Here is a 12,289-nt window from a genome sequence, read left to right as displayed (position 1 = left end):
ATGCAAGAGTACCTCCTCACGTGTCATTCACGTGCTTTGAGGGCCTAATAACTTGGCTTCCCAACATTATCTTAGCCACACATTTCATATACTCTTTCGTTCGCAATTTATGTTGTATACTATTTAACTAGGTACAGAGTTTAAAAAAAAATAAATTAAAAAAGATTTTTGAAACTTATGTTTTTTAACAAGTAATAAATAATTGTGTGACAATAAATCATTTCACTAAAATAAAAAGTATAAAAATCAAATTACTTTTTAGTACAGAAAAGTATAACTATTCTTTTTCCTACATAAAATGGAACCGAGGAAGTAATAAATTAATCGGCAAAGGGCCAAATATACCCTTCTACTTTCGAAAATGGTCTAAGAATACCCCCTCGTTATACTTTTGGGTTATCTATACCCCTGCAGTCATACTTTGGGTTCAAATATACCTCTCATTTAAATGGAAGGACATGTGTCATCGTCCTGTTGGTCAATTCTAAATATCTCCTAATTAATAAAAAAGACCCATTATCCATGCCCGAAAAATAATTTTTTTTTTGTAAAAACTGGAAAAAACTAATTTTTTTTTTACTCAAAACTGAAAAAAACGAAAATATTTTTTTTCCAGTTTTTACAAACAAAACTGCTTTAAAAAAACTGAAAAATATTTTCTAAAACAATATTTTTGTAAAAACTGAAAAAAAAGGAGCTGAAAATCAATTTTCTAAAGCAATTTTTTTTTGTAAAAAGTGGAAAAAATTGAATTTTTTTTACTAAAAACTGAAAAAAACGAAAATATTTTTTTTCCAGTTTTTATAAAAAAACTGCTTTAAAAAAAGGTGGAAAATATTTTCTAAAATAATATTTTTGTAAAAACTGAAAAAAAACTAAAAAGCAATTTTCTAAAGCAATGTTTTTGTAAAAACTGAAAAAACAAATATTTTCTTTTTTTTCAGTTTTTAGTTAAAAATATTTCAGTTTTTTTCAGTTTTTAATTGCTTTAGAAAATTGATTTTTAGCTTCTTTTTTTTTTCCAGTTTTTACAAAAATATTGTTTTAGAAAATATTTTTCAGTTTTTTTAAAGCAGTTTTTTTTTTTTGTAAAAACTGAAAAAAAAAAATATTTTCGTTTTTTTTCAGTTTTTAGTAAAACAAATTTAGTTTTTTTCAGTTTTTACAAAAAAAAATATTATTTTTCGGGTATGGGTAATTGAGTCTTTTTAATTAATTAGGAGATATTTAGAATTGACTAACAGGACGATGACACGTGTCCCTCCGTTTAAATGAGGGGTATATTTGAACCCAATGTACGACTGCAGGGGTATAAATAACCCAATAGTATAATGAGGGGTATTCTTAGATCATTTTCAAAAGTAAAAATGTAAATTTGACCCTTTGCCGTAAATTAATTGATGGTCTGAAGTCTTGAACTGAAATCGAAAGAAGAGGTTAATTTCCCCAATGTGATATATTACACTATTTGTCAAATTACGCTGCGTTGGGCACGTCAAAGGTTTTAATTAATTTAATTAAAAGTTTAATCAAATGTAAAGAATATTTACACACCCAGTAGATTTGAAAGGGGTATAGAAGAATATATGATGTACTATTTAAGTTACAAACTTAAGATTACTCTGCATATTGTTATAGCTCAGATTCACTTGAACGTAAAAACTGTACATTGTCTGCCCAGAAGTTAAACTCTTTAATTGACTCTGATAGTCGGGTAGGGGCCTCAAGTGGCAGAATGGGTATTTGATTGACTTGGAATGGTTACAAAAAACATTAATGATTTGGGTCAGTGTGTTAGGTACAAACTCTATATTACGTGTGTCCTTATGTAGGACGACGTTATTAGTATGTTTCATTGCCTTGTCCAATCCTAAGGAAGCGTATGCTAGATTAGATCTCAAATGGAAAATAGTTCACTTTTAGCAAAAGAATATTAATCAATTCGGAAATTAAATAAGCAGATGCAAGGGAGAAGGAGTTATAATTAATGCCAAAGAAATTGCATGAGGATCTGGTGAAGGGTTGAAATATCCGAGAATAATTAAGGCACAAGCAAAAAATTCAACAAAGATTATATAGAAGAAATTTATTAAATTAGGGAGAGAACGTGGTAGGAGGCTTTTTCGCAACTCATAAATTATTGAATCTCTCTACATCATAACTACTTCTCCATAATAAAAAAATATGTAGTAACACCCCTATTTATAATACTACAAATCAAATTTGACTAGACTAACAAAACCTATTCCAATATGAACTTCGTAAACAAAACCTAACTAGACATGAATTAATTAAAATAACAAATATCAAATCTTAGACGATATAAGAATACTAATTAATATTGGTTTAATTTCCAACAGCCTCCCTTAAACCAAGATTTTCAAACTTGAACATGTCATGAGTAATATCAAATCGTGTAGAAGTCAAATACCTTAGGCTCTTTACTAATTTGCTAAAATATGTAGCATCAACAAAGTCGCGAGTACCATATTTAGTCAATTTCAATTTCTCTTCAATATTGGTCATACTTGATTTAGCTTTACTCATGGTAGATCCCTTCAAATTATCATCAACATATTTTTTCTTTACTTTAAAACTGTCTACTTCTCTCGTTGCCTTGTGGTTGGTCTTGTACATCCATTCAACTCCAATTGGCCATCCTATAGGTTGTAGAGTAATGGCATCAATAATCATTTCGTCGTACTCCTTAAAACATGTAATCTCGAATAATGGTACAAAATTGATTGCATCTTCACTATCTATAATCATACGTTGTTGTGCATGGTTCTAGATTCCAAGCTATTTCCGCCTCAATCTTAGGAGATTATCAGAAACTTTCTCTTGATGAATCATCTTACTTCTTTCATTATTATTGGATTCATCTTTAATATCATCAGATAATTTTTCTTGTGAAACACCAACCTCTTTTGGACGGGCATCCGTTGCAACTAAATCTTCCCTTTTAACAACTGGAGAAATTTTTGATAGATCAATTTGAATTTTTTTTGACTTTCCTTCGCATTCACTAGAATCTTTATCACAATAAAAATTATATGTACCTTCTCTACTTGTCTCGACTGTTTCTAAATTTTGGTCTTCTTGATTTATTTTCGTCAGATTTGGTGTGTTTTCTTTTTCTTTTAGATGATAATCCTTTTCTTGCGATGCCTCCTCCACTGTCCTATCTTTATGTTGATTTAATAATATCCCGTATGTCACTGATTCGCCTTTTAAATCATCAAGTCTGAGCGTGCTAAGATCTTTGGTAGCCTCAAGAATAACTTTGTTATTGTGAAACTTTAAACTTAGAGACTGCGATAGTTTTTCAACAACTTTAACTTCTTCCAATACTTCTCCGTTGGTCCTTAGACCATTGACTATTTCTTCAATTCTTGTAAATAATTCTTTGTCAGACTCTGTTGGTCTCATATAAGCCAACTCAAATTGACTCCTAAATTCTTGTAGTTTCTCCTTCTTTATATCAGCAGCTCTTCGATATGACTTTACCAAAATTGTCCAAGCCTCCTTTGATGACTTTGCATGCAAATATTATTTTAGATACATACAATTCGACCTTGATGGAGAGATAATAGCGTGCCCTATAATCTAAATGTCTCTTCTTCTCCAATTGCATAGCTGCATCACCCGTCAATGTTGTGCCTTCTGGGGGTTCCTCCAATTCTTTATCAATGGTGGACCATAATCCAATAGCCTTAAAAATAATTCTTCATCTGTTGATACCAAGTTTCATACTTTTGCCATCAAATACAAAAAAGGGACAATTAGGTAATAGAGTATAATATTTTTTTTTGAGATCTTTTACCGGTTTCGACAAGATCTCACACAGGCTCTCATACCAATTTGAAGGATTCTTTTACCGGCTTTGACAGGATCTCACCCAGGCTCTGATACCAATTTGAAGGATTGTAATAACCCGAAAAAGAATTTAGGCACACGCAAAAAATTCAACAAAAACTATATAGAAGAAATTTATCAAACTAGAGAAAGAACGTGGTATGGGGTTTTTTTATTCAGAACACAGAAACTCTTTAATCTTTCTACATCATAGCTACTTCTCGACAATAGAAAATATGTAGTAGCACTCTATTTATAATACTACAAATCAAATTTGACTAGACTAACAAAATCTATTCCAATATAAACTTGGTAAACAAAACCTAACTAGACATGAATTAATTAAAATAAAAAATATCAAATCTTAGACGATATAAGAATACAAATTAATCTTGATTTAATTTCCAACACGAGGGGAAAAAAGATGCATGAGGATCATGAGTAGAAGTAGGAGCAACAAACGTGCGCATGGGATCAGATATGAGCAGGTTGAAAACAGATAATGAAAAAACAAATAAAATATTTGGCCCGATCTATATTTAATATGAATAGAAAATGAGTTAACCGACAGATAACATGGCATCCTGAATATTATCACTTTTGGGAGAATTCCTAGTATCACGACCCGAAATTTCCACATTCAGGATCGTGATGACGCCTACCATTTCACTTGCTAGGCAAGCCAACATTAAAATAATCTTAACCATTTTAAAACAAATCAAATTAAACAGTAGTCGATTACTGAAATAAAGTGCGGAAGACGATAACAACCGAATCATCCAAATACATCCCCGAATCTGGTGTCACAAGTGCACGAGCTACTAGAATAATACAAATAAATATCTGAATAAAATTCAAGCTATTTAAAAGATAATACACAGCTAAGATAAGATAGAAGGGGACTTCAGAACTGTGGACGTTGTGCAGTTATACCTCAAGTCTCCTCTAGGTGGTTGAATCCGAGCAGGTCTATGGTATGCCACTGGGACCAACTCTAAAATCTGCACAAGAAGTGCAGAGTGTAGTATGAGTACAACCGACCCCATGTATTCTGTAAGTGTCGAGCCTAACCTCGACGAAATTGTGATGAGGCTATGACAAGACACGTACATAAACAACCTGTACGAGTATATACAAATACGAAGCAACAATAACACAATAAATAATAATTTATAAATTTGGGAGGGAACATGCGAAGGGGAATGATATAGAAACTTCAGCAGGAGAAGTGTCACGTAGCAGCCAATTAATTCATCAACAATAAAATGAGCAGCTGATAATATGAAAATGGCACGACACCACCCTTCGTGCTTTTACTCTCATTCTTTTCATAAATTAATAAATAAATAATAAGATTGGCACGATATCAACCTTCGTGCTTTAACTCTCTTCTGGCACGACATCACCCTTTGTGCTTTAACTCTCTTCTGGCACGACATGACCCTTTGTGCTTTTATACTCTTTGAAAATGGCACGCCATCATCCTTTGTGCTTTAACTCTCTTCCTCACTTCATAATTCAATAAATAATAATGTGAAATTGGCACGGCATTACCCTTCGTGCTTTTATACTCTTCCTTACCATAAAAATAATAATATAAATTCGAAAGAGTATTAAAATACGGGGATATATACTTATCAATCAATTCAATACCAGAATACCGATCTCACCTTCCAAAATATTCAACAATAATTTCATGAAAAATGATCAAATAAATAATAATAACTTAAGCAGGAATATCTTAATTAAATAGGCAATTATTCATAATAAACAAATTCCACCCGCATGCTTTGACTCAACCACAACGCATAAGTACTCGTCACCTCACATATACATTGTACCCGCACATTAAATCACGTAGCGAATAGACAAATAAGTCCTACTCCCTCAAGTCAAGGTTAACCACGACACTTACCTCGATTTGCAACCAACTCAAGATTCCAATACACCTTTGCCTTGCGAATTAGTGTCCAAAAGTTTCAAATCTAGTCACAAATAATTCAATATACTCAACACGATTCGTAGGAATTAATTCCACATGAAATTACTAATTTTCTGAATTAAAACCCGAAATTCATCTCAAAATTCAACAGTGGGACCCACATCTCAAATCTCGGAAAAACTCACGAAATCCGAACACCCTTTCCGAGACGAGTCTAGCCACATAAAAATTATCAATTTCCGATGTCAAATGGGTCTCCAAATCCTAAATTTTTATTTTTGAAAAGTTTTACAAAAATCTCACCTTTCTCCATTTAAATCCGAAATAAACAATGAATTTAACCATGGATTTATGAAATATAATCAATATATGATAAAGAATACTTACCCAGTTTGAAGTCACGAAAAACCCCTTTAAAATCGCCCAAATCCGAGACTCAACTCAAAAATGAGTAAAAATGGCTAACTCTCGATTTTATGGATTTTGTCTAGGCTTTTACGCATTTGCAGGCACAAATGCCGCATCTATGAGCTCGCATTTGCGAAGTGAGGCTGCCAGAAAAAATTCCGCATTTCCGGACTTCAATGTCGCACCTGCGACATCGCAAAAGCGACCAAACGACCGCAAAAGCGGTCTCTTCCGCAGAAGCGCTTGAGCCTTCGCAGAAGCGGTCGCGCATCTGCGCCTCATTTCTCTACAAAAGCGAAGGAACTGGCCAGTGCCCAAGTCGCAGAAGCGACCAGCTTCTCGCAGAAGCAGCTGCGCATCTACGGCTCCCTCTTCGCAGGTGCGAAACACCAGAACCACACACGCATATTTTTAAAAAATAATCCGAAACACGTCCGAAACTCACCCGAGCCACTCGGGACCTCGTCCAATTATACCAACCAGTCCCGTAATGTAATACGGACTTACTCGGGTTCTCAAATCACATCAAATAACATCGAAATTACAATTCACACTTCGATTCGAACTTTTGAGTTTCAAACATTTCAATTTACAAAACTCGTGCCGAAACGTATTAAACGATTCGAGAATGATTTCAAATTTGGCGCACAAGTCATAAATGACATACCAGAGCTATTCTAACTCTCGAAATCTCAATCCGACCCCGATATCGATGAAGTCAAATTCGCGGTTAAACTTTGGAATTTTTAAGCTTTCAAACTTTCAATTTTCAATAAATGGCGATAACTCAAGCTAGGGACCTCAAAACTAAATTCCGGGCATACGCCCAAATCCCAAATCACGATACGGACCTACCGAAACTGTCAAAATACTGATCCGGGTCCGTTTGCTCAAAATGTTGACCGAAGTCAACTCAAATGAGTTTTGAAGTAATATTTTACATTTTAATCAATTTTTTCACATAAAACTTTTCGAAAAATTTACGGACTATTCATGCAAATCGAGAAAAGCTGAATGGTGCTATTTAAGGTTTAAGAACACATAAATAATTATTAAATTTAAAGATGGCATATCGAGTCATCACACCTAGTTTCTTAAACTTGAGAAAACACCCAATTTGAGTCTTTGAAATGTTAAAGTTAAACCCATTGGTTAGCTATAAGTGGATAATATGAATTTTATTCATATTTGATCCATTTTTGAAAAGTTCATTATCCAGCTCATTTTTAATGAATAATACGGTTGAAAAACTATTTTTCTATCCATTTTGCCACCACAAATCAGAAGTAATCAACATCGGAGGGAAGTGCCCATTTTTCTGGTTCTTTTTCTCTTTTGGGAGGAAGAATGTCAAATTTTTCATTAATTTGCATAAGTCCTACTACTATATCATTGCTAAATAATAGACTGATTAGAGCAATTATGTGGATTCAAGGATATATTATTCAATGCATGATTTTATGTACCAATAGCGGTGGTAGATTAATCATTTCTTTTTAAACAGAATTGCATGATATTCTAATTGTTCTTTGACATAAACTTTTTGCTTCCTATATCTTAGAGATACTATGGTTTCTGAATTTTGGTTGTCGCTGTTCTTTGATAGGATATTGTTGGAAATGTTCATACAGATTTGTACTCGCCACAAGAAGCAATTTTCCATAAGTTGCATTTAAAATTCTATTAATTTCAATATGTCAATGTGACTAGGAAATGATTTTGTAAGGCCTATAACTTATAATAACTTCTATAAGTTGCGTTGCTAACCTCTCTCATAAGTATATACACATATTATATATATAGGGATTAATATAACATCATGTGTTGAAACAACCTACTTTTAATTTTTGATATGTCTCTTTTAATGCTTATCAGGTATATTTTCATTTCCTTTTGCATTCTAATAGCATGTTTACCAAGTTTCTTTGCGGACAAAAGTGCTATTTTTGCCAAAGTTGTTTGGTCAAGTTTTTAGAAGTAAAAGAGTGCTTTTGAGTGCATAAATGGTTTTTGAGAAACAAAAAAAAGTATAGCTTTTTTTCAAAAATATTTTTGAGAAAAATACACTTGGAAGCACTTTATAAAAGTTTGGCTAAACATTATTTTAAAAAAAAATACTTTTGAGAAAAATATTTTTCAAAATAAACTGATTTTAAATGCTTGGCCAGGTTATAATTCTCTATGATCTCCAAAGCCAAACGGTTCACTATTTATTTTCCATGAATTTTCTCCAAGCCTCACTTTACACTTGAAACAATTACACAACATATTCGGTGTATTTTTTTTGCAGACATATACACGCATGTGTGTGTCTAAATATGCACATAATTCATAAATTGACGAACCCTTCAATCAGGGAGATCACATGGCATGTTTTCTGTTTACAAATATCAAACACTACTCACTAAATCTCCAAAATTTATAAATTATAGTATAACCCAACGTACGATTGTGCTCCCATATAAAATTAGGAAGTTGCCGGTCCATATTAGTGTTTTAGGTAACATATAGTTCCCTACCATTTTTATCTCATGTGACCGACCATTTAGCCTTCATTGACCTGGCATTGCTCCTCTATTTACTATAAATTAAAACTACTACCCCTTTTGCTGATCAAAACAACTAACTCAAAAAATTGACTCTTCAAAAAGAGCAAAAGAAATAATGGCGACAGAACTTGAAATTACTGAGCTAAGATTGGGAATTCCAGGGGAAAAGAAAAGGGTGTTTTCAGAGATTGACAATGATCGAAGTAGCAGCAACGTTAACGACGATGATGATGTTAAGTGTCACAACAAAAACCAAGTTGTTGGTTGGCCGCCGGTTTGTGCTTATCGGAGAAAGAATTATAGCTTTAATAATATTTGTGAAGGATCGAAAATGTACGTGAAAGTTAGCTTAGATGGTGTCCCTTTTCTTAGAAAAGTTGATTTGGGAACTCAAAAGGACTACTCTGAATTTGTGATGAATCTTGAAAAGCTCTTTGGTTGCTATGGCATTTGTAAGTTTTGTTGCTTCTTCGGTTTATTAAATTATGCCATGCAAAATTGCAAAACAAAAACTTTACTGATATACTTTAACCGCATTATGAAATTTATCATGTCACTTAAGCGACATTAAGTTCCAAGTATCTTTTTATAGCAAATGTCAATTGATAACTTGTAAAATACTAATATATTATTACAACAAGTGAAAATATACTGATAGTAAAAAATGTTCTTTTGTACTATTTGTGTAAAAATTAAAAAAGAAAAACATGAGGAATATTGGGAGTCAATTGATTTTGTGATTTTTTGCAAACTTATTTTTAGTTTTATGACTATTTTTTATTTTTTGTTTACACATGAGAGATTTACTTTTACACGTAAAAAATCAATCATTTACCCACAAGAGGTCTAAAAATATTATTTTTTTAATTTTAAAATTGTAAAAATACATAATGTACTAATAGTTATAGTGAAATTAGTACATACTACTACAAATATTATAAAGAAGGTTTAGAAAGACAAAGGGAATAATGAGATTGGGAAAATATGGACAGGCGAAGCGGTGAAAGATGGAGACAGTTCAGAGTACATTCCTATATACGAGGACAAAGATGGAGACTGGATGCTTCTCGGCGACGTTCCCTGGGAGTAAGTTCAGTTCTCTACCTCTACACTAAAATTAGATACTTACCTTAATTAACTGACTCCTAACTACTGAACCTCAATTAATTTATATTTTATACTAACTGTTTCTTTTAAGTTTTTACTATTCCAATATATTAAAAATAAGTTATTTTTAACTTATTATTTTGCTTTTTAACTTATTATTTTGCGACAGTTAAAATGGGAAGGACGAAGTATTACTTTGTTGGTAAGATTTTAGTTACAATTAATAAAGATGATTTAGTAAAACAAATACCGGACTGGAACTCCATTATAATATACTGGAGTTCCAGCATAATATACTGGTCCAACATAATATGCTGGAAGTTCATACACATGTGCTCCAATCTCCAGTATATTATGCTGGAACTTTCCGTGTGCTGGAGCGTTCCGGCATAATTTGCTGGAAGTTCATACACAAGTGAATCAATCTCTAGTATATTATGCTGGAACTTTCCGTGTTGCAGCAAAATAGTGGCTATTTTTTAATGACTTTGCAAACGCTGACTATTTTTCAATTACCAGTCCGAAAACTGGCTAGTCCGTGCTATTTTTACTGCAACATGAAGGTACCAGGTTCATTTGAGCCCAGTACTTTTAGCACAAATTATAAATTTATGTGTAAAAATCTATTATATTGTAAAAATTAGTAGATATGAGCTCATAACCTTAAAAGTAAAATAATTTATATGCTAAAAATCTTAAGATTGAACTGATAAAATTTAAATCTTAGATTCGTGTCTGGTTACGTGTATATATTAGGTTTAAGTTTCCTTTGCTGACTTGAGCAGTACGACTGAACTAGCTTGTTATAGAGAGAGAAGAATTGATTTAAATGACAGGTTAGAAACCAATTTTTTCGTAGGAAACAGTGACAAAGATGAAAACGACCACCATTATATCCTTTCTTTTTACGGTGTTACCAAAGAAAACCCAATTTTTAGGAAGAAATCCCTGAATTGTAGGAGCAATTTTTTTAAAAATTGAAGCAACAAATTATTCAATCATGTGTGATAAGTCCGATCCTAATTTAAACTACTTAGCATATAAATCAAACTCATAGAATAAAAAAAAAATTAATAAAATTTCAATAATATAGTCGAAGAAAAAGACCGAAAGTCTAAAGTATCCCCACACAAAAAGTGAAAGGGCAGAGGGAAACTGAGTTTGTACAATGATTTTCACCAACCACAGTTTCTTCTCCAGAAGTCAGAAATTGCCGACAAACACGTATTTTTTCGAAGAAATTGTTGAATCAGACAAGACTGTCCCATAGGACAATATATAGCAGGTCAAGCAGTAATTATCACATTGAAAGCTTTTCTGGACCACGTTTTCTCTTGGACTATCATTTAACTGTTAGACAACTTTGCCATCTCGTCCTAGTACACAATCAATTATGTTTTCAATATTTTTTATTCTATTTTTTTTTTATATTTTCTTTTAACTGATCTTTTCGTATTATGATATATTGGAAATAACTTTTTTAACTTCACAAAGTTAGAGTAAGGTCTGCGTACATATTACCCCTCGTACCCTACTTGTGAGATTACACTATTTTTTTTTGTTGTTGTTTAGTATTATTTGTAGGGGAGCCTCAGAGCAATGCGGTAAAATTGTTTCCGTATGATTTATAAGTCACAAATTCGAACTGTGAAAGCAATCATTAATGTCTGTATTAGGATACTTTTCCCCTGCCCTGCGTGAATGCGGGATGCTATGTGCATCAGACTACTCTTATCTCGGGGAAAAAATAGAAAATCTGATGAATATATTAAACCGTGATTTACAGGATGTTTACTGAATCATGCAAAAGGCTGAGGATCATGAAGAGATCGGATGCAAAGGTGATAGGGATTCGAACAAAGGACTTTCTCAAGGGAATGTACAAAGAGAAATGAGGCTTTAATTTGCAATCACTGGATTAGTGAGAAATAGAGAGATTAACCACTGGACGAGTGGCCTCTCATATAATCAATTACGTTAATATTTTGTTTCGTATGTTTGTTTCAGATATACACTACATCAAATGTCGCTGTAATTTAATTTTAGGTGTTGTATAAGTATATGATTTCCTCTTCTAGTTATTTTGTTGCTCTATTATTGTTATGTGTAATCCAGATTCTGGATAATGTGCTTAAAGCTCGCAGCTACTGCATTAACTTTTAGGACATGTAATTTCTCTTTTTAAAAAATTTCGTTTCGTTTTTATCTCATTATATATTATTGGTAACTATGTTTTATTGCAACGTCGAATATGGTGATCAGCTTTAGTCAAGTTTCCGAGACCCCATATTTGAAAAATTAATCTGCAACACAATTGTTTACAAATATATCTCTACATGAAAAATAGGAAAATAATGATGTAAGATACTGTGCCATTAAAATTTACATATAGTTTTTGGGACGCTAAGGTAAGTTTGGACACTATTGA

General features: G+C 32.5%; 1 protein-coding gene across 1 annotated transcript; it reads left to right on the top strand.

The window, feature by feature from the left end:
* The first annotated feature begins 8,786 nt into the window (after positions 1–8,786).
* Positions 8,787–12,066, top strand: LOC142179071 (auxin-induced protein 22A-like). Its single transcript, XM_075248893.1, has 3 exons — positions 8,787–9,206; positions 9,747–9,840; positions 11,648–12,066. Exons 1-3 carry the CDS (start codon positions 8,870–8,872, stop codon positions 11,754–11,756), a joined length of 540 nt encoding a protein of 179 aa, XP_075104994.1. The 5' UTR covers positions 8,787–8,869; the 3' UTR covers positions 11,757–12,066.
* Positions 12,067–12,289: the final 223 nt, after the last annotated feature.

The sequence above is a fragment of the Nicotiana tabacum genome, unplaced genomic scaffold (assembly GCF_000715075.1).
Source record: "Nicotiana tabacum cultivar K326 unplaced genomic scaffold, ASM71507v2 Un00298, whole genome shotgun sequence".
Classification (NCBI taxonomy): Eukaryota; Viridiplantae; Streptophyta; class Magnoliopsida; order Solanales; family Solanaceae; genus Nicotiana; species Nicotiana tabacum.
The sequence above is the reverse complement of the archived record's forward strand: the minus strand, read 5'-3'. Positions and strand labels throughout refer to the sequence as shown.